The sequence below is a fragment of the Limulus polyphemus genome, unplaced genomic scaffold (assembly GCF_000517525.1).
Source record: "Limulus polyphemus unplaced genomic scaffold, Limulus_polyphemus-2.1.2 Scaffold2125, whole genome shotgun sequence".
Taxonomy (NCBI): Eukaryota; Metazoa; Arthropoda; class Merostomata; order Xiphosura; family Limulidae; genus Limulus; species Limulus polyphemus.
The window spans coordinates 63,994-87,854 of record NW_013667735.1 but is presented as its reverse complement, the minus strand read 5'-3'; the positions used below and the strand labels follow the sequence as shown (position 1 = coordinate 87,854).

At 31.4% G+C, this 23,861-nt stretch overlaps 1 protein-coding gene across 1 annotated transcript in view; it reads right to left on the bottom strand.

Annotated features, from left to right (window-relative positions):
- Nucleotides 1–23,861, bottom strand: part of LOC106466023 — a 121,520-nt gene that overhangs the window by 79,167 nt on the left and 18,492 nt on the right. Inside the window, exons 5-14 of the mRNA XM_022393985.1 lie at nucleotides 22,800–23,194; nucleotides 18,927–19,148; nucleotides 17,366–17,515; nucleotides 10,271–10,475; nucleotides 7,695–7,940; nucleotides 7,014–7,140; nucleotides 6,207–6,416; nucleotides 5,529–5,704; nucleotides 4,836–5,057; nucleotides 1,590–1,747 (exon numbers count right to left, since the gene is read on the bottom strand). Of these exons, the coding sequence (XP_022249693.1) occupies nucleotides 1,590–1,747; nucleotides 4,836–5,057; nucleotides 5,529–5,704; nucleotides 6,207–6,416; nucleotides 7,014–7,140; nucleotides 7,695–7,940; nucleotides 10,271–10,475; nucleotides 17,366–17,515; nucleotides 18,927–19,148; nucleotides 22,800–23,194 (2,111 nt within the window). The remainder of the gene's footprint in view (nucleotides 1–1,589; nucleotides 1,748–4,835; nucleotides 5,058–5,528; nucleotides 5,705–6,206; nucleotides 6,417–7,013; nucleotides 7,141–7,694; nucleotides 7,941–10,270; nucleotides 10,476–17,365; nucleotides 17,516–18,926; nucleotides 19,149–22,799; nucleotides 23,195–23,861) is intronic.

The following is a 23,861-nucleotide window of genomic DNA, read 5'->3' as shown; positions in this document are numbered from 1 at the left end:
CCCCTTCAGTTATTCCAACAGCAAAAATGCCTGGATGACGGCTGCCGTCTTTAAGGAATGTTAAAATTTTAAAAACATTTTCTGATTTTCGTGTTTTAATTGGCATTTTATGTATTGCATCTACAATATTGATTATCTTCATTAATGTTTTGCTGGTTTAGGAATAAAAGTAATATGAAGAGTTTGAATTTTGTTTAGAGCAATAATCAGTTTTTTTATAGTCTAGTGTGTAGTGTGAAGCAGGGAGAATACTGGGTGGATTGGGTGATGACAAAAAAAAAGGTGGGGAAGGTAGAAAGTTTCAATATAACGCTGCCATACATTTAATGCAAAAGCATTTTATGGACCTCAATTATTATGTTATGGTAAGGTCTCACTGCATTTGTGTTAAAATAAAAGTACTAACAAGTACTTGGTAACCTTTGTTCCTAACTGTGTGGTTTTAACACCTGCCACATGAACCAGCCCAGCATATGACATTATGAAATCTATATGTACTTTACTGTGGTGGTACCATACTGGGCATTATACCATCCTTCTTATACTTACTCTTCGTTGCAGCAATGGCATTTTTTATGTGGGAATCACTAGGGAAATCATCTTGTAATGCATCATGCACCTGCTTCGACTTCAACACTGCATCTTTGGGCTTTACTGTGTCATTAGTTTCAAAAAATATTGAAACTAATGATTTATTATATACATGATTCCAATCCCCCCTTTTGAAAATAATGATACTATTGTGCCCATTTATTTATATTTCACTGTAAGTGCAGTAATTAACTGACAAATCTCCAATTCAGCTGGTATGTCAAATTGATTAGTTTATTTGAATGATCAGAGATTGTTCATAGACTCTTATAAGGCTATTCCAAGTAGATGCATTTATTCTGTGCTTTTTGTGAATTTAGTTGATCATGTCTATAGTGTTTATTGACTGTTGTGCAATATTAAAACTTTTTGTAAACATATTCATTCATCAGTTACCATGAATTAGGATTTTTAATTGTGTGATACTAATACACTTACTGCTGTTCTGGGTTTTAGTATGCTCATGTACATAGGTGAATAACAAAGAAGGCAGAAGGAGCACGTGCCCTACCCACCACTTTTTTCCAATTAGTATACATACATTGCTAATAATAGCTATGTTAGATTTACTTAACTTTTTTTGTCCCCTACTTTCTTACAAAGTTAGGCACTCATACTCCTGTACATTAAACCTTTCTAGTGTGAGGTTCTGAGTAAGTACCATCAGTGCTGTCTGCTATTCTTTCATCTGTTACAAAATGCTGGTCAAAAGTTTCCTCATTTCTGATGCTGTCAAATTCAGAAACTAATACTTGAAATGTGTTAACAAATATTGGAGAAATATTCTTGGGTCACTATGGGCCAGTAAAAATCTATAAAGTGGATGTAAAAGACTAAGTAGTATATTGGAAGCATTATATGAATGTCCGGGGTTATTTAATATGCAATGATTAAAGGTAACAATCCAATAAATGTCAAGAATAACGATTCTGCTTTAGTTTTAAAAATCAGTAAGATGAAGGTTTAGTTCAACCAATACAAAGGATTTGTATATTTACCAATATATACTAGCTTATGTTTTCCATCCTTAACTAGTAACACATTCCATTCATATTCTAAGTCTTCATTGTCACAATCAAAACAAAAGGCCTGGAACACAATTTTCTCGTCTACTGAAACTTCTTTTTTCTGGCACTGATTACACATAACACCAACACTGAAGGTAGAAAACCAAAACAAAATATTAGAATAATCATAAAATAAATTTACATCAATCATTGACATAATAATTGTGATATTTTATTACTGAAATTCTAAAATCAAAGTTTGGAACTCTGCCTCAGGGGGTCAAAATCTAGCATTTCTTGTTTCTTATTAAAACAGATTAAGAATTACACATGTAAAGTGGCTTGCTTAGCAGTTTTATTTTTAGACACACACACACACATATTCTTTTTCAGTTTTCCATTAAATGGTATTTTATTCTAGACTGTAGTGTAGCAGAGCATCCTTAACATAGCCGTTCCTCTGTAGAACTGGTATTTTATTCTAGACTGTAGTGTAGCAGAGCATCCTTAACATAGCCGTTCCTCTGTAGAACTGGTATTTTATTCTAGACTGTAGTGTAGCAGAGCATCCTTAACATAGCCGTTCCTCTGTAGAACTGGTATTTTATTCTAGACTGTAGTGTAGCAGAGCATCCTTAACATAGCCGTTCCTCTGTAGAACCATGTTTAGCAATGGATAGATTATAAAGTGCTGTTGCTATAGTGGAATCAAGCTGCTACCAATGAGTGGTACACAATAATTACTAGAGTGCTTTGTTCTTTTTTTTTAATATTGAACTTCAATCCATAGCCAAACCTAAAGACCCAAAAAATACCTATACTTTATTATCATTATTTCACAAGCATGTACATAAATACCTGATATTTTGTATAATTGCAATATTCATTACATAATACAAGATAAAAAAGAGTATTTTCATGAAAAAAAAATTTTTAATTCAACATGCGGATTAAGGGTTTTTATGGGTTTAAGTACGACTGCAAAATACAACACAAAATAAACTAATATTTCAATTACATCTTTATTAGGGATTAGACAGATATCTAAACAGATATTGCACTCTCACATGAAACCCAATCTGGATGGATTTCAATTTTGTAATGAACCTGATAATTAGGTAAAAATTCCATCAATGTATTGTCTACAATATTACACACGTGAGTCACACATAATAGGTATTGCATTATCTAGCCCACTAGCGCTTTCTACTAGCTTCTAAACAAAGCAGCATTTGCCCTGGCTTTATATCACTGATAATTGTACTAGTCATAATACAGATAGTCATTATGTAGATTAAGAAAACATCACTTCCATCTGTAGTGTTGCTATGATGCCAAGTGCGCCATTTTCTTAAATGGCCTGAAATGGCTGGTCACTTGCAATCTCCAAGTACTTCCTTCTTAAATTTTCAATAAATAGTGATGAACTGACTAGTTTAAAATTATACTGTAATAAAGTGGTAGATTGTGCCTGTGGTACATTTTCAATACATAAAACCACATCTTCTATCCAATCTTAACATATTTGAATGTAAATGAGTATGAGGAGATTGATATCTAAAACCTGACCAAACCTATTATTTATTCTATCCCTAACCTTTATTAGTAGTTGCTAAATATACTGTAACTGTTCTGGTACAACTGTAATATAAAACAAAAAAAACTGTATCTTTAGTTACAGATTTTCAGAATGACACGTTATGTGACACATGGGTTAAATAACCAGATGAGAAATCCTTATGTTCAGGCATAACCATCCCTGATTTAGAGCTGTTGACAGAGGTAGGGTAACTAGTCAGCAATATCTGCGAATTTATCTGGCTACTCTTAATCCCATGCACTCAGTTAGGTCAAAGTGCACGTGATCTTTTCCAGAATTATATTCAAAATTTAATTAAACTTTATCATCAATGTATATCAATAAAGTTGGTATTATAATGTAGCTTATAATTAAAGTTATTAAACTTTTTATATTATTTAAGTTTTAATTTCTTAATTTTAAAAGAAATGTTTAAACAAGTTTCAATCTTTACTACTGTGTGTCATAGGATGCATTTGTCCTCTGGATTCTCAATTACAGAATTCTTTTCCATCTTATTAAGAGTTTCTGAGTGCACATCAATTAGTAACACAAACTATAGATATTTACAAACCAGAATATAAAATCTGATCCTCTACCTTCTTGATTTGCTGAGATATCAACATATCTGTCAAGGCCTCCAGTGAAGAACCTCCCATCTTATCATACCATTCAAAGCAGTTATTTAAACCATGTGGTCTTACATGATGAACATGTTTATATCTAAGAGAAATAGCCTTTTTTTTTCTACATTAGTCTTATTACAGTTATTTACTTTTGGCAGGCACAATAGACAGTTGGCCTTAGGTTTCATTATCTATGATCATTATTGTTCAGCTCCGAGCAGCTAAAAAAAAATTTTTACCCGTTTATAATTAAGTTAGAAAGCCAGTTAAATCAAAGTGTTTTGTGTTAAAAAGTATATTTCAAAGCCAAGCGAATTTTTACTTAAACAACTAACTTAGCAAAAAAAAATTAATGTGCCACAGTACTAATAGCAAAAGAGTCCAGAGATATGTATTCAATTCTTTGACTTTTTTCTGTAAATTTTTTATTTATTATTATTATATATATTTTAACAAAAGAAAATCAATGTAAACTTTCTTAGGTCAGGTAACAAGCTTAGATAAAATTTTGAATTTCACAAATTAACTTGATTGAAGCTCAAACTTGCAAGTACCAGAACTCTTATTGCTTGTTTATGCTAAGCTCTACTGGAAATATTCCACTGTAATTTATTGCTTTTCATGCAGAGAAAGGCTCTAAAAGGACAATAATAAAGGAATAAAATGAAAAGAAAGCAGATGTAAAATGATAAAAAGCTGTTAGCATAAATAACTATAATTGTCTGTTAAAATATGTGTAGTCATTCTAGAAAATAAAAAGGTATTATTAATTTTACTTCAGAATTTTCAACTTTTAATTTCACTGTACAGTGATGATTTTGTTACAGTTAGTGTTAGGATAAAGAAAATAATATATACAAAACTTGTGATATTCATTTACGAGCTTCTTTTATGGTTATGCAAGTGAAGTATGAAAAGAATGATTTATATTCTTAGCATAAAAATCACCTTGCACAAAGATTGTCTCACAGTGATGTAAGTGATTACATAAACAGAAATATTAACAGAGGTTCAAAATAACAAGAATATAACCTTATTTTTGCATCTTCGGATAGTGAGATAACTTGTGAAGATTGGCTTTCATACTGTCTGGTGTTTATATCCAGCTCAATGAAAACATCATTCACACGAGATCGTAAGCTTGATGTTGGAAACGATAAAACACTGGAACTGTTGGTTCTTGTAAAATCAGGTTCATCATCTTTAAAACACACTGTTTGTTGAGGGTTCAAGGCTGTACAAGTCCACTTGTAGCTATATTAATTAAAAAAACTAACTACTAAAAAAGAAAGATATTTCTAGAGGAAATACAATTGCTTTATTTCAAGAATGTACACATGGCACCAGATCAAATTTGAGTTATCAAATTTTAACTTTGTAAAGTTCTTTTTATCTATGTTAAAAAATTCAGACTTAAAACTTTAATGAATGTTTATAAAACTCAAATGCTTCAAAAATTGAGAATGCATTTTAAAAATGTTATTTAAAAGTCAAGAGTTTTTAATAAAAATGATTTTTGATGTAATGTTCCTTGGATTTGGCTTAACAACATTTGTTTGTTCAATAACTTATAAATACTTCTAATAAACAGCGATTCAAAAAATTATATCTTATGTAATAACACAAAATGATTTAAATGGAGTTTGAAACGTATTCAAATTAAAGAACAACTTATATAAAAGTAACATTATAAAACCATACATTGAACAGAAATTACTGGCATACCTTATATTCTTTTTATCTTCCAATACATTATTCATGGAACTGTCGATATTCACTACATCATTATGTTTATTAACTTGACGCCATATTCCACCTCTTAACAGTACAACTGGTGGTCCACTAATTATACTAACTGATGTTTGTGCTTTAGAATAAAGTATTGTACCATTTACTGACACCTGTTGGTGAATGAAAAGAAATCATTGATAAATACCAGTGTATAAACAAAACACTTTGGTGATATTGTGAACATTTTTACCAGATTGTAAATTTGCAAATATTATTGTAGAAATATATTCAATATATTACACTGTGGTAGTTTGAATTGTTACAAAGTTTCTTACTAGCAAAGCTAGAGGATTATCTCTTTAGCTCAGTTCAGAACAGGCTCAGAGGTCAATCCTGCACACAGAAATAATTTATCACACCCTTATTAAAATGAGCTGATGGGTTCTCGTAATTTAGAGTGTTTTATAAGATCAATCAAACAATTTATTTTCAAGAACAATCTTCCAATGTTTGTTTGGATTGACAGACTTCAGAACAATTGAGTAATCCAATAAACCACTAAATTAAAGAAATGTGTGTCATTCTTATGACTCAACTTGATATAATTTTCATTCACAGTTAATTATTTCTTGTTAATCTTGCCCTCAAAAAGTGTAAAAATATGAAACTTACTTTTAATGTTACAGTATATTCTCCAATTGGCAAAGTTCCTGGTAAAAGATACAGAGTTCTCTCATGAAGACGCTGAGTTTTACTAATACCATATGGAAAACTGCTGTTTCCTCTAATCTGAAGTATGGACCAATCATACAAAATAGAAGTATGGATTTGACAAAACACATCAATTTCTATTTCCACAATGATGTCTTCGGTCAACAGAAACTGGAAAAGTTTTATCACATTTTACTAACAATCTCTTGGGCACCTAGCCTTTCACGCATTAATTTCTTTTTTACAACATCATAATTAATCACATTGTTGAACTAAAATTTTCCACTCTAGACAACAAGGTATGTAACAGATTATAAAACAAGAGAAGACAGAGAAGACAATAGATTGACAAATAAAATTGAACTTAATTTAAAAAGCCAAATGTGTGGTGACTGCATTTATAGAAATATCTCAACACTACGATAATTTAATACATATGACTATATTTTACTCTAAATTGAATCCCTATGAAAGGTACTTTAAAAAGTACAATTTGTTTGTTGGTGCCAAAATTTGAGCAACTGCATAGATAATGACAGTTACAAAAACAGTACAAAAAAGTTGAATAATTCCAGAATCCATGAGAATTTATTAGAGATAACTTGGGAAATCAGAATAAGATAATAAGTATTTAGTGACAGAAATTGAATACTTCCAAAAGACAATACATTACTGTCCTTTATCTGCTATGAAAATTATAGTTAGAGGTAACTGTATTTTTTATTTCTCTCTAAAAGGAATGGTTGAAATGTTTAAAATTATATTCACCTGACTCTGGTCCACAATTTGACGGAGTGTAATTTCACATTCATCTTTCAGAACGAAAATGTTTTCTGAAGTGTTTTCTTGGCTGATGCTATTCCATGCTTTCAACTTCACCTGGTATTCACCAACACTGTTATGTGAAAAGAAATCTATAATATTTCTGAAAGACATGGATACCTTGCGCTGTGAGAACACAGCAAACAAGTAAAAAGGAATGGCCTTAATGAAGAAGTAATTAGTAACACAGAATATAAGAACTTTTAATTTTACTGAATGCTGTATCCCATAAATTGAAACAACCATCTTATAATTTTGTGTTGCCTTTCACTTTGCATATAAAGGTACCGAATGATATTTTGCCCATCAAAAATATTATTTATGTATCAAAATAAATTACACAAAAGTAATAAAACAACTTAAAAAATAAAAGGTATAAATAATGATAGAACAAACCCACTGGTATCTGTGCTCGTAGCAAAGTTAGGCTTATTATCATAGACATCCAACAGTTCTGACTTAATATTATCAAAAAATAACACATATCAACATCACTCTTCATTTTTTACATGTATATTGGTTTCATGATATACATGTGAAAATAATTTTATGTGAAAGTTAATTTACACTGTAATACAAAGTTGCAAGACAAGACTATTTGTTTCAAGAAAATAAAAACAAGCTTACCTTGCATACGTATGGTTTACAGATGTGCTACGTGTTGTGACAGCTGCAGTTTCATCCCCAAATGACCATTCAAATGTCAAATCAGAACCAAACCAAAATAAAGCTAAAAATTCTATCTCTTGACCAACAAGTATTTTATTGCTTGATTTGATTCTTAGGTTCTGAACTTTATTCAACACATGGATCTTTATAGTTGATGATGAGGCATTGCTTATGTGGTTTTTAGCTAATACGGTCACTGCATAGCTGAAAGGAGTTACAAAAAAAACTTAGTATTTTATTTTCTTAGATAGAAAAAAACAAATAATGACGATGTTCAGAATAAACCAAGGCACCGTCGTAAAACACAGTTTATATGATGTCTTAAATCTATGCAACTTCTTCCTTTTTTGTTCTTTCTTAAGTATCTACCACCTGCCACGTTCTTTATATTGGATTTATAGGACAGGCACCAATATTTATTCTAATTCATTTCTTAATTTTTTTATACTTTGTAAAACAAATGCCTTATCTTCAGACATCATAGAGGAAAACAAATCACATTAAAACTTTTTGCTCTCTTATTTTGAAGCATCCTTCCAAAGTAAGCTGTTTTTGAGGAAAACGGGTAAGAAATGAAGTGTTAGGATATGTGACAAAATAATTGATGAGGTATAACATATCCTAAAATCAGTGTAGCAAAAGCAGTGGTGTGAAATAAAAGATAAACCAAACATTTTAACTTTATTTCTTTCTCTCTGGGAATTAAATCTTCCTTCTCAGTAAACAAAAACAGATAACCAGAAAATAATCCAAACTCTTCTGCAACTACAGAAAAAGTTTTTTGGTTGAATGCTCTAATTTAATAGACAACTGCATGTTCATCATGTACTTTATCATAAAAAACTAAACTTACCATAGACAAATACTAAGTTAAATTCATGAGTAATACTTCTTCAATAGACAGCATTACCACACAAGTACACAACAATGTAATTGAAATTTATTACAACTAAAAAAAATCACTATTAGAATGAATTAAAAAACTAAGAAAGATGACTTAAGAACTGAAAGGTATTATTCCTCTTTTAACCTATATGCACAATAGATATATGTAAGCATGTTTCTTCATAAGATGTAATATCATACTTCATATTAAATCTCAATTTCCTGAAATGAAAAATACTTTAGACATAAATATAATTGAAATATCATTCAATACTTTTTTTGTGATAAAAATATTGGTATGAATACAATAAAATAAAAAACAGTTCACATATATTGTTAAATACTACATCATCTTGAAAGTTCCAATGGCTACTAGGAGTACAGTCAAAAGATAAATGTTTGACTTAAATGGAAGTTGTTTAATTTTTTTTCTAATGAAGTAAAATGCTGATGGCTAAGAAGTGCTTTATTCTATTTTGGTTTTGACAATTTTCCTGTGTTTATTATAATCTATCATCCACATAATCATCATGAAGTAGATAAATATATATATATATATATTCAAATTCCCTACATTGTTCTATAAATCTGGTACTGGAAGCTCCCATTTTTTTTACAATGACCAAAATATATTTCTAAGATTCCACTAAGTCTTTAAAAAAAATGTGAAATGTCAAGAACAGATTTATTAGTCTTATGCATGTGGATGCTTTGGAAAGACTAGGATATACAAAATGTCATCAGATCATCAGGGGCCCTTAAGAAAAATGTGCCCCTCTCCCACCAAATAGTTTTTGGAATGATGCGATGTACATGCATAATGTTAGTATTAATGTTCCATACTGATTTGATACATTCTGTACACCTTTGTTTCCCACATTCAAGGGTCCCAGGGAAGTATCCCTAGCCTTCCTGCCCTCTCAGTGAGCCTACACATCATGAAAACTTGACAGTTGTTGGCAGATTTTATGGAGTGATTGAAAGATGTTTCAATCAGTTTTATGGGCTTTAAACATGTAAATGAATGAGCATGACAGTGTTGTACCAAACAGAAAGACTAAAGTGGGCTTATTATAAGGCTATAGGAGCTCCAACTTGTACACTGGGTGTAGGATAGGTCTGTGAAGTGTCTGCACACCTAAGTTCACACTGATATCTTGAACGTACAAGATTGTGATGAAGTATTTTGGTTAGCAGACTAACGTGTTGTTTCAGCAGGATAACAAAATTAATTATCCTGCTAAAAAAAGGGTGCATAACCCATATCAAGTTTCAAAGCAACAATATCAATATCTTGGACTCTTCAAATGTTAATTCTATATAACATCTATGAGATTATCTGAAAAGTTAACTATAAAGGTTAAGACAAACCACAGATTTCCAGTAACCATCAATTGGCCAATCATTTGAAACCACCATGAAAAATTAAACCAAATGCTTGTTGAAGCCTTAAACATAACATGCCTTTCACAATATCAGAAGTTATGGTGTTAACCATAGTAATCAGTAAGACACTCCTCTCTCTATGACAACATGTCTAGTACAGTAATGCACTCCTACCGCATTTGATTTATTGAATAAAACTTTTTGTACAAACAATTTATTACTGATACTGAAATAAAAGCTTACTGAAATGAGGTGAGACTCACCTGCCAACATTCTCATATGTGTGGTTAAACACTGATGTTTCTGTTCTTAAACTTAAATCAGAATCTCCAAAATGCCACAGAAAATGAGTATATTTATTATTAGGTACTACTGTGGCTTTCAGCATCACTTTCTCTTTTGCAGGAATGTTTACTTCTCCTTCACAAACTAATGCACCCTTCACATCTCTAACACAAAGCTCCACATCTGTAGGAAGAAATGAACGATTATTATCAATACCACTACAAATGCTAATTCCCCCCCAAAATCAGTAGTGGACATTTTTATCAACACTACAATAAAACTAAAACCTAGACTAGTGCACATGACAGGACCTTGTACAGAGTGCCATTCAAAATGGTATCATTGAATTTGAAGTAACACCTTTTATTTTACCCTACCTCACTGATTTTCCAACATTTCATGTTCAGACTAGAGAAAATACCAGATACAGTATACAAGGATACTGGGAAAAAAAACTTTAGATATGCATTTGAGAGGCTGAAGAGGTTATGCAAAGGAATCTGCAAATTATAGATGGACAAAAGTATATTTATTCTTCACATGAATATCACCTTGCACTCAGACTAAATTCATCATTTCACAGAAGTAGCTTTAGTACAAAAGCTTTAGTAAAAACCTGATTTTTTTTACTAAAAGTTTGTCATATTTTGTGATGAGGAATTTTGTCAATTTGGAATTATTGTAAGAATTACTTTTACAATATGAGGTAGGTCTATTGGAACAACTACTTGCACATTCAGTTCCACCTTATACAGGTTTCAAGGGTCCCTAAAGATATTTATATGTACATTAAAGTCTGCATGTGACAATAATTGTCTACTAACATGGTGGTCTGTGAACTAATGGTTTTGTTAGCTTATATTAAATTTATAAAAAAAAAAAATTCATAACTGATTTACATGTTTCATGTTTAAATTATTAGTTTATTTTAAAAAATATTAGTATAATTTTTTTAACTCAGAAAGATAGCACCGATTCCAGAAAACTGAAAAATTCATTTGTTTGCACAGTTAATACCAGCAAAATGGACTTGTCTAGGCTAGTAACACTAGCTACTGATAACAGAAAAGAAAATTATAAATTGTCACTTTTTTTTGTTAATCTGATAAATGAGACTAAGAATGTCAGTTGATATACTTAACATTTATTTTTAACATTAAAATTCTCAAATTTTTTATCTCATTTATAGATAAACACTACCTGTTCAATTTAAATCTTGCTTACTGAGTATCTTTTACCCGTTATACAGTAACAGATTAGGATGCTTAATAGAATTACTTATATGAATATTTTATTGTCTATGTTTAGCTCCAGTCTGTGGAATTATTATAGTATTTCTATGATAAATTTAACACATAATAACCTGCTCTCTGTGGCATCTAGAGACTGAAAGTTATCACTTTCTTACACTAAAAATAGATTTTGGATAGATACTTACCTCTGCTTATACAATAGCTTTTCTTGATCTTCCACTGCCCTCTAACACATTGAAAGGAAATTTTTCTTGCATGATGCACTAGCCTTTATATCCCATAAATTCAAACTGCTCATTTAGCATGCATAGAGCATGCAACAACCTCTTATCAACAGGAGTATGACACACTCTCTTGGAGTATCTGGCTCCCTCTGTACTACTTTACGTGAACCTCACTTTCGAGATTAGGCCCACAAGAAACAGAAGAAACAGAGGTGAAGAGGAAGGGTGAAAAGAGGTAAGTATCTATCGGAAGTCTATTTTCAGTGTAAGAAAATCATAACTTCTAATACAATACATACCTCTTCTCACACAACAGCTAGAATGCCACATTATGTAGGTGAAGGGACCAGTGTAAGATAAAACATGAGACCCTCTGCAGAAAGAATCCATACAGAATCAAACAAGATATGCTCTGTAATTGAATGGAAGCACCTTGCAAGGGACCGCATCATGTCTGGAACAGGTAGGCTCTTCACCCTCAAAGAAGTGGAGTACCATGAAATGGGCAGCATTGAGGCCTAGAGCTAGTAAAAGAAAGACCTCTGGAAAACAATGTATCTGGTGTAAATAACCCATGTGAGCCCCACTTCATCCTTAACCATACCAATAGGACCGGAAATAAACTGACTCCAGTAGGATAAGAGTCACATGTAGTAAAATAACATAAATATGTAACTCCAAACTCATACAGAAAAAATTGAAAGCCAATGGCATATACACAGAATTATGAAGATGGAGGCATTCAACAAGACATTGCTAGGGAGCTACTAAACCCCAACCATACAGACAAAAAATAAAGCCCCTGCAACAAGACATAATATAAAAAGACATCTAAGTAAGAGTCGAACAAGTGCATGTGGATTTACCACAGGAGACAGATGATATCCATCAGAGAAGGAAACAGTCCAGTGGTGTAGTCTATGAGTGACATAGGTATGGGGAGTGGTTCACATTACAGTCTGGATGATCACCTCCAGAGGACAATGATAAACAAGCCACTAGAGACATGGTGATATGTTGAATCTGATGAGACAAGATAGGATAAAGATGATGCCCTTCTGAGGAGAGGGAAAAAGAAGCCAACCTAATAAGCTGATAAACTCAATACATAACCTTTGTACCCTTCTCCATCCCTTCCTTTCCCTATATTTCTTCCTTGTCAGATCTGGATCATCTCCTGTGTCTGCTCTGCGGTGCTATGTGGCTGGTACGGCTTCATTTCATGTTTTCCGTTCCTGTTTTTTTCCTTCTGTGTCATGTGACCTCCTCTCTCCCATCACTCCAGAAATGCCCTCACAGACAACTGAGGTCTTGGAATGGAAGTAACAGTTCGGGTACAGGAAACATCTCTCACAAAAAAGTCACATCAATGACCACTGCAAGTCACGAAGAGAAGGAAATAGGTCTTGATGGAAAGATGATACAGGAAACATGAAACCAAAGTTTCAAAGGGAGGTTGGGAAGAAGGAAAAAGGATGACACTGAGATCCCAAAGAGGTACTGGAAAGACATGGCAAGGATGAAGAACCTGAAAGGACCGGAACAAGAGGTAAAGGGCGGGAGATGATAAAACTCAGCTGAACCTGGTTAAAAACAAAACGTGTTTGATAAGGTTGCCCTATAACCAGAAAATTTCAAAACTGAACAATTCTGATTGAAGAACCAGGAAAGATGAAGAATGGAAGGGATGGAAACCATGTCAGAGAGACCAACAATGAAAAGTAATTAAAATCAAAAGTCGTTAGTAAACAAATAACATGAAAGGTTGGACTGAGAGAAAAAGGATAGAAGCAACACAGGATGTCAAACCATGTCTCCCAGCAAGGGACCTGATAAAAGCCATGCATGATACAAGAGAGTGGGAACAGCAGGATGGAAGATGTAAAATTGTAGTTGACAAAGGAGAGAGGTACACAGAAGGAGGGACAGAGGTGATAACAATAGCAGAAGCCTCAGGAGAAGGAACCAAAACTTAGCTGACTAAAACGGAGCCACCAAGAGAACTTGACACAGAGTGGTGTGGATGAGGGAGATTACTTTTGGGAAGATATGTATAGCTGGGAAGGCCCCATCATTCCTGACTGAAAACATCTAGCCCTAAAGCCTGAGGATGAGGAACCGAAGACCAGAAAGACAACAGTTTGTTGTTCAGATGTGTGATAAATGCAACTATGTGTGGGGTACCCAGATGAGAGCATAACCACCAGAAAACCTGAGGATCTAGGGACCACTTAGTGGGAATGATCATGTGTGGACTCAATAACTGATCTCAGCAACTTTTATAGGGTTTTTAAGTTAAAATGTATTTGGATGGACAAAGTAAGAAATGACTGGTTTTAACAAAACCTGTAAATCAAAATGAACTTTTATTGACCATAGAGTTAAATAATATATGTTCAATAGGCATGGGTTGAAACAAGGGAATGATGACATGACTTCACTGCTTTTCTGGCTTTCTCAAGATCAGAAATTCATTCACTTGAAAAGCATTAAACTGTACTTACAATTACCCTTTCTTGGTAAAGAGAAATTTATAAGCATAATAAGGCAATTTATTTTTAGAGGAACATACTTACTATTAATCAGAAGGTTGGATTAAAATTACAGTATTCCATAAATATTTCTGATCCATGTGACAAAAACCTCTAGTGTTGAATCTTATTGATTTTAAAAAAGCCTGTAACTTTGTACACAGACAATCAATATGGAGTATGCTTAAATGCTATGGATTCACAAAAAAACAACAACAACTAATGTGATAAATATGCTATACGAGGTAATACAAAGTGGTTTGAGGTTACAAGTAGAGTTAGGCAGGGTGATATTATATCACCACTCTTGTCCTATACTCTTATGGATTGGGTTATAAGAAAAGTTTATCATACAAATGGTGGGACTGAATGGTAAAATAACACTCTTTTGAAAAGTGTAGAATATGCTGATGATACATATTTTGTCATAGCACAAACATTGGCCAGAATAACTGCAGCACTGGCACAAGAAGCTCATAAGGTTGGCTTAATTATTAACACTGGTAAAAAAAAAAGAAAAGAAGACAATGGGTTTGAAGAATTATGATTTGGTTCAGTTCATTGTGGATGGAAAGATACTTAAGGCTGCAGAAACCTTTACATATATATTGATAGTATAGCTAGTGTTGTTGGAGAAATATACAAGGAAGCAAAGACAAGATTGGGAAAAGCAGAAGTTGGTTTCAAAATATAGAATGGAATATGGAATAATGTAGATTTATCTATTAAGATGATGCAGAAGTTGTTCAATGGCTTGGTTGTTTCTGTTTTGTTGTTTGGCTATGAGACAAGGAAAAGATTAAAGGCAATTGAGTCTAGACTGAGAAGTTTTGAAAGTAACTGTTTTAAGAAAGATAATGAAGGTCATATGGTTTGATTGTATAAATGAAGAGAAAATTGGATAACAATCAATCAACGAAAAGCTCAAGCTGTGTAGACGGAGATACTATGGGCATTTGGGCATGTTTTAAGAATGAAAGCGAACTGACTGTCAAGACAAGCAATGGGCTGAAAGGCCAGTTGGAAGAAGGCAGAAAGGAAGACTGAGAGATACTTGACATTGAACAATAGAGGGATATGATCATAGCTGTCCTATGGACCATTTGAGGCCTGGAAAGAATTGACAGTGATATGACAGCCATAAACTAACATTACAAACTCAAGACAAAGTAGAATACAATATATCGTGAAACAGTAGATAGCTTCCATAATCAAACCCTGCTACAGAAAGTAACACCTTGGTCTGAATTTAGCAGATGAATTGATCAGATTTAGTAAGTTCCATATCAGAATTGAGAAAGATTTAAAAATTTAGTAGGTATGAAATACATGTTAGTTGCGAGTGAGATGTACTGTACTTGCATACTACAATGTCATAATGAAATTGTTATATCTAAAAGCATTTACCAAAGACAATCTGCAATGAAAGTAATGTTATAAAGAAGTGTGGCAAAATTTCCAAGATAATCTTCTTGATCCTAGAGTGAGTGGTCAAACAACATCATGAGTAGAAGACCACAAACGTATATACTGTTAACTTCTGATAAAATGCAAGTTGTTTTATTAGGTTATCCATATCATAAGAAAGTACAGCTACAAAACCAGCAAATGACTGACATAATACAGAGACTAATTTTAATATTGAATTTTGGCTACATTAACTGAATGTGTATGGGCCGGGTCCATTAAAAAAATAAGTCGACAATAATTTTGAATTTACCAAGTGTATCTTCGCAGAAAATGGTAAGATGCTAGTAAACAGTACATGTCTATTATACACAAAAAATCAAATATGTTACAAAAGTATTTGTACTAAAGATATGTCTGTGAATTGATGAAGCCAGTTTGACTCACATTATGGCATGTCAGAGTGCAAGGTGATATTTATATAAATAATAAGAATACTTTTACCATCACACAATTTGCATATTTGTATTTGCATAACCTCCACAACCCCCTAAATGCATACCTTAAGTTTTTTCAGTATACCTGTATATTGTATCTGGTACTTTCTAGCATGAACTGTCACAAAATCAGCAGTGAAGGATAAAATAACTCATTGATAACTATGACATCAAATCCATAATACCATACTGAATGGCACTCTGTACAGTCATGTAATGTTTTCTTTGACCCCCACCCATGCACACTGGGTTAATAAATAAATCAGTTATGTGACAGTACTTGAAATCGATATGTCAAATAAAAATAGTTATCTGGAAAATAATAATTAAAAGAATTAGAATTCTTTAGTTAGCCACCTTAAGTTTAGTTTTCTGGACAAAATTTTTGAAGGTTGAACATTTTACCTAATGTTGCATCTTTTCCGTTTTGATAAAGTCTTTTTAATTTTCAAGTATTCTAATTGTAGGTTGGCAAACAATTATTGTTTAAACAAACAATTCTTTTTCTAATACCCATTAAATACAATATTTACTATATGTTATACATGATTTCATTTCTAGGTATTGTTTAGAAATAAGTAAAATTACCTATAACATATATTATTAAGAATGATTACATTGTAGTTTGCCTAGTATAAAGTAACCATTAAATAACAAAAAACACAGAGCAACTATAAATCACAAATGTTAAGCTGAAATACCCAGTACAATATAACAATACTACTATCCATTTCACATAACATATTCTTTCTAATCTTAATTTTCATAACTTTATACAATTTGGATGTAACAACTAAAAACTCTATGTACATGTGATAAATGTTTGCTACTAAAGTAAAAGAAATTTTAAAAACAAAATAGACTGTCTGATAAAAAAAAGACCAAAGTTTTTTACAGGTAGAATGACAAATAGTTGTTGTAATAGAATTTTTTTTTTAATTATTGCTTAGAAGTAATTTTTTTAGTACCAGATAAATATTAATTGACCTACAAATACTTAACCATTGCAAGATTAAATTCAACTGGCAAAAAACATTCAAATTACTATTCTTAGTAAATTTAAATTTTATAGAGTAAAGGCTTACAGCAGAGGATGAAAAATCTGAATTTTGAAATAATTTTTATAAAAATTCCAAAAATATATATTATAAGAATGATTACCTTGCAATATGTCCAGAACAAAGATTTTTTTAGTAGCTTCTGAAGATTTTTCAAATGTGCCACAACTATCTGTGTTGGGTAGATGATTTCGAAGAGAGACTCTCACACTGTACTCACCAGTCATAGGGAAAATGTATTGTACTACAGGGCCTGAAAAAAAAAGGACATAAGATAGAGCAACAATATAGCCTTATTATTAACATAATGTACAATAAGAATTAATTAGTGTAATGTATACAAATAAAGGATACTTAAATAATAATAGTGACAGAATGGTGAACTGACCAACAATGATTAATAAGCATAGTGAAAATTTTATGTTGAGAACATATCACATGTTTCAACAGAACACTAGTCTATCTTATCCAGAATATAACAGAAAGATAAGAAAAGGGCTTATCTCGAATCAATGATATCACAAACTGCATATGCTTGGAAAGGATGACATCTAACATCATGCATATTGATTAGCATTAATTCAGTAAAGGGTTCCTGTTCAAAAATTTAACAACATTTTAGAGAGTTCAAGTCATCATTAGGTAGTTTGGGATGTATTACATATGTGGAGGATTTGCAGTAATCAATTCCAGGTGTTTATCTACAAAAATTCATCAGTTAATATGTTATGGTTATTAGTGCAGATATTGTTTTGGCTGTTATAAGAACTTTTTAAAGCTAATTTGGTTAAAAGATTGAACTACTATAATAACATTTGAATTATAATTTAACTAGTTATTCTGATTAAAATTATAAACTGCATTTTAATTTTTAGTGGTGGTATTACAAAAGAAACATTTGTTTTTCTTTTTTGTCAATCAAGTCTTTTTTTGTATGATGCTTCAACAAAATCCCTTTAATACTTAGACAATTATTAAAAACTTACTGTAAATACAGTGACCTTGTATGTTTCATTAACCCATTAACTGCGGATGACGGATATTTCCGTCACTGAAGTTCTAAGGCTCAGCTGCAAATGACGGAAATATCCGTGAGTCGCAATATATAACTATAACTCTATGCGAATGATGATAATTACTGTTTTATTGTGATTGATGGCAACTCAGTTTTATCAGAAAAAGGCAACTTTGCTGCTCCTGCAGCAGTTAATGGGTTAACAGAAAGAGAAAAGTACCTATTAACTTTTACACTAATGCTACTAATAAGAACTACAAGTGGATGCAAAGAAAACCATGTAATAAAAAGTGAACCACATTATATCTGATAAATACAGTCCCAATAAGGCTTTTCACCAAATACCAAGGTTCATCAGACTCAACTGTAACATTGTGAATCAAGTCCTATAACTGAAGTGTAATTATTATCAATTTTGTTTAAGCAATGGTAAGGATTAATAACATTATATTGTTTATTTCTAACACTAGCTATTCATTATTTTTACTTGAATTAACTTTACTATTATTTAGAAAAACAATCAAACCAGCAAGTAGGGCTTCTTGTTTCCCAACTATACTGTAAACAGGAAAAAACTATATTAATAATACTTAAAAACTTATGAGTGAAAGCAAAGAAAAAATATATAATAATATAATAAATTACTTACCGGCATCAAGTACCTCTTTTTCTCCAATCTTCCAATCATAAATCACATTTTCATTAGGGCTTACTGTTACAGATGCTCTCATTGTTACCACTTCACCCTTAGCAGCACAAGTAGGAGTTACTAACGTCAAATTCTTCAAATCATTTTTTACTAGAATCTCCATTGTTTTGTTGACAGTTCCCAGTAGATTAGAAGCTCGAACAGTCACCAAGAAAACACCCTCTGATAAGAAATTTAATATCATTCTTCTTATTAGTTAGTGACAAGGACAACAATATGCAATAATTTAAGTAAAACCAAGAAAAATACTTTCAAAAGATTACATGTTGTATACTTTCATAATCATTTAACTTTTTGAAAACTGGCACTTCCACGTTTGTAAGGTTCTAGGAATGACAGTGTAAGTTGCTTAGACATATATATATATAAAGCACAAAAACCTACTTGTCTGTCTCTTTGTCCATTTTGTAACTATTCCTAGATTGTTGGGCCAATCTCAACCAAACTTTGTGGAATGATAGTTTGGAACAAGGGGCATGTTAATGGAGGGTTCAAAACCCCTTTACCCCCATTATTGCTGTCACTGAGCATTTGTTATTTATGATGTAAGTTAATGTTAACTACAGTCATAGATAATGCCAACACACACAAAAAAAAACTTTACATTTTCTACAACACAACATACACACAGTGTGGGGGAGGGCACACAAACATCTTATATATATCTCAGAGAGTGCACTAGCACCCTCTATGGAGGAATACAATGAAAAAAATTACCACCACTATTGCAATAATAGATAAACTCTGCTCAAGTTTCTACTCAAACAGCCAACATAAGGTTGATATGAGCAGCTGCTTCTTAACTTATACCCACTTCCTACTTTGATGCATGACCTTTTAACTTCGGTCTATAGACACTTCTGCAGCTAATGATCATCAATTAATTAATCATATGAAACACCACGGAAAGACATTAAGATGTGGGTGTTGAAAGCAGGTAATAGAAAGCACCTCTACCACCACTACTTTGGCCACTACCTCTTTCTACAAAGTCACCCTAACCAACGAACAGTGTATAACTTATTTTAAGTATATACATATTGAGTTATTAAAGCTTAATGCAAAACCTTTAGTGATGTAATAACGAATACCATAATAATATGCTATGTTCTAAACAAATTGTATGAAAGTTTGGATTTTTGTGTTATTTATCATAGCATCCACCCCAACATTTTTTAAATTCATAACCCAGACAAAGAATGGGTACCCCAGCTTGTAAAATATAAAGTCCAACAGTGGATTAGTGTCAAGTAATTTCTCTGTAATTGTAATGATGAGAAGAAATTAAATGTATACTATAGGCAACTTGAACTTAGTCTTTATCTAATAGCTGCAGATAACTTTAAAAAAAATTACTGAGAAATTATTAAAGAATGAGATATATCTGATAAATTTGAATACTTATGATAAGTTTTGGAAGAGAAAAGACATTTCAGAAACATACTTCATTTAATTAGCAATCATCTTTCTATAAAGAATAATCAAGTGGTAACAAGTTTGATTTAGATATGAAGAGTATATATAAAAACAACGACATGTCTATTCATATCTATTATAATAATACTCAGTTTTTGTCTGTACTACAAATGTGCACACACTTTATTATCTAAATGCACATGCACGCATACTTCATTTCAATGGATTTAAACAAAACACAGATGTATATATACTTTAGTAGACGATTTGTACAACAACATGTTAAAAAGCCTATCTGAGTTTTTAAAAAGGTCTAACGTTAGGTTGTAGAATAACATTATAAGTTTATTTATTGATAGTATTAAGTATGGTAAAGTTTAGTCCTAACTAAACTAAAGCAAAAAACATACACAAGTTATAGTACTAATTTAGCTCTTAACTAATATAAAAATTAAGACAAGTGGACTTGTAGATTTTGGTGTTTGTGATTAGAATCCCTTTGTATTATTGTAGAAATCTTTATATTTAAAGAAGTACTGTTGCAATAAAAAAATACTAATTTGACTGATGTTTTTCAGGTTTCTGTTAATAGGGACATACTATGGATAATGCCCTTCCTGTGGCAGATATATCACTAGGTGAAAGTGGCACATACCAAAGGCCCACGATTTTTTTTGGGGGGGGGGGGTAAAAATCGAAATTACAAATGTTCATAAACATGTTTCATATTTTATGAATCATGTACGTGACATATATCATTTTATTATTGTTTATTTTTTCATTTATTACACAAAGAGTAATGTATATACCTATACAGCAAAGTATGTGATTTAGATTTTGTCTAAATGCAGTTCATATCACTATACCTTAACCTTTCTCTGCTGGTAAATGACTTGGCATTCATTGAAACATCTTGTACTTAAACATATTAGTACTGCTTATTTCCATTCCTTGTATCAAATTTAAGAGCACCCTTTGGGCAACTTAAAAAATAAAATCATTGAAAAATTCATTTTTGAATTAAGAAATGATTTTGAATTAGCTGAAAATAAAGCAGATAATTTATGTACCACTAGTGACAAATTATTTTATTAAGAAAGAAGCAGGCAGAATATGGAAAGTATTCTTTGATGAAAATACTAATAATAAAGTATTGTTAACATGAAGAAATTGATTCATTTCTAATGTTTTCTTTGTAACTTGTGAAAAGACTAGTTACCAAAATTGACAAAAGAGCTGAAAGTTACACAGTGATTTTGTTAAATATTTGAAAATATTTTTTGATTTTACAATAGGTAACAAAGAAAAATATGAATGTTTGAAAAAATGTATTTAATTTATATACGATCATATAGACACTAACTCATTTAAAGAAGAAACAGCAAATGTTTTAAAATTTTGTGAAGAAGAATATGTTTGTTGCTGAGTGACGTATAATTTACTATTGAATGGATTGCATTTGACATTTCAAAATGTAGAAACTGTGCTGAGAATTTTTTAACTCCTCCTATTAGCACTGCTACAGGTGAAAGGTCATTTTCTGTGTTAAAAAGAGTGAAGAACTATTTACAGAACACAATATCCCAGGATCATTTATCTTCTCTTTCATTTCTGAACATACATAACAAGGAATTAGAGCATACAAAGAAATTATTCATCAGGTTGCAGTTAAAAAAGTCAAGAAATTTTTGATATGAGGTAGATATTTATCCTTTGAGTTTGCATTATATATATATATATATACCTAATACAACATTAGTTGCTAATTCATACCATTATGAATTATCTACATCATTATGTCAAGAGTAATGCTAGTGATAGAGGTCCAAACTTGAAGTTGCACCTAGGGCCCCAGAATAGCTAAATCCATTACTGTGTACTTCTATCAACACCACAGACATAGGGTCTAAAACTATAACACAATTTTAGAATAAGTACCCCTCATTTATATTAAAAGTTGTAAACTTAAAATGCTATTCTAATGGTCTTATTATACAACTTGAAGAAATATTACAAAGATTTAAACTTTTATTTTTAAAATCAATGTTAGAAGTTTACTTACAAGCCTATAGAGAATCCTTAAGATTTTTGTGACCACTAAACCTAAAGTTTTTAAACTTCAATTAATAAGGAAAAAAAAATACTGGTTTGTTTAATCCTTTAACAGCTTGCTCTCCTCTACCTACAAAGTAAGCTTTGTTCTTTGTATACATACTTTGTTAAGTTATGCTGCAAAGTTAACCCTGTTTCTTGTATACTTACCTAAGTAGAGGTATACTACAAAGATAACCATTCAGTATAACAATTGCCAAAATCTTCTAACAGGTATAGAAATGTTTTTCACTTTAATTCTGGTTCTACTGCCCACTTTTAATTTTGAAAATCAATAAAACACACCTGATCTATAAATATGTTCTGTTTTTCCAGTTTTTCCACCATGCCCCATAATCCATGGTATTCCAAGTACTTTACTGTAGCTGCCATCTCCAAAATCAAAGTGGAACACAACATCAGAACCCATCTTTGTGTGGGCTTCAAACTGAACAGGTTCAGAGGTCCATCTTGTCTCAGATGAAGAACCATGATCTCTGTATTTTTGCTGACTTTTTTTAAGTGAAACTACACATGAACTGGATTTCAAATAGATTTGTGTAATTGGCTCTACTACCTGAATGGGTTTTTCAAGATACACAATTATTGGCTGCTCATACAAATCATTAATGATGTTGACTGTAATGTTGTAGGTACCAGATGTTCCATAGGAATGACAGGCAGTGCTTGAAGATACATTACTGAATAAAAAGAGATGAAGCCATTATTTCTTGAAAATGATGACAAAAAGGTTATTACAAGTACACAATACTATACAAAGAAACATAATAAACTAACAAATTCATATTAATTTGAAATTAATTGTTTAACAACTGAGCACCTATCACCACTTTAAGTTATGAATTGCTGCAGCTGAAATCTTATGAACATGGTATAACTTTCTGATACACACTTAAAATACAAAATATAGAATAAAGGCAAATACTGAAAACATAAACTATTCTAGAATATAAAAACTGCTGAAAATGTAAAATTATACAACATATATTATTATATTGTTTTATAAGGCCAAACAGCATTATGAATTCTTCAAAGACTAATTACGAGTTTAAAATAGCAAAATAATTTTTGTAATTTCAAATAAGATCTTATATTTTCTTCCACAATTGAACAGTATTCATTTCCATTTCCTTTTTAGTTACAAAATGAGAAAACATAACTATAGTAAATAAGACTATAGACTAAACAAGGATAGGGATTATTAGGATTTAGAAAAAAATTAATATTTTCCTGATACTTAACAAAATCCTTAAACACAAAAACAATATTTTTTCAATAAATTTTAAAAGTTCTCATTTTTTTAATCAACTTGTTTCTATTTGCATAAATCATTTACATAATAATGAG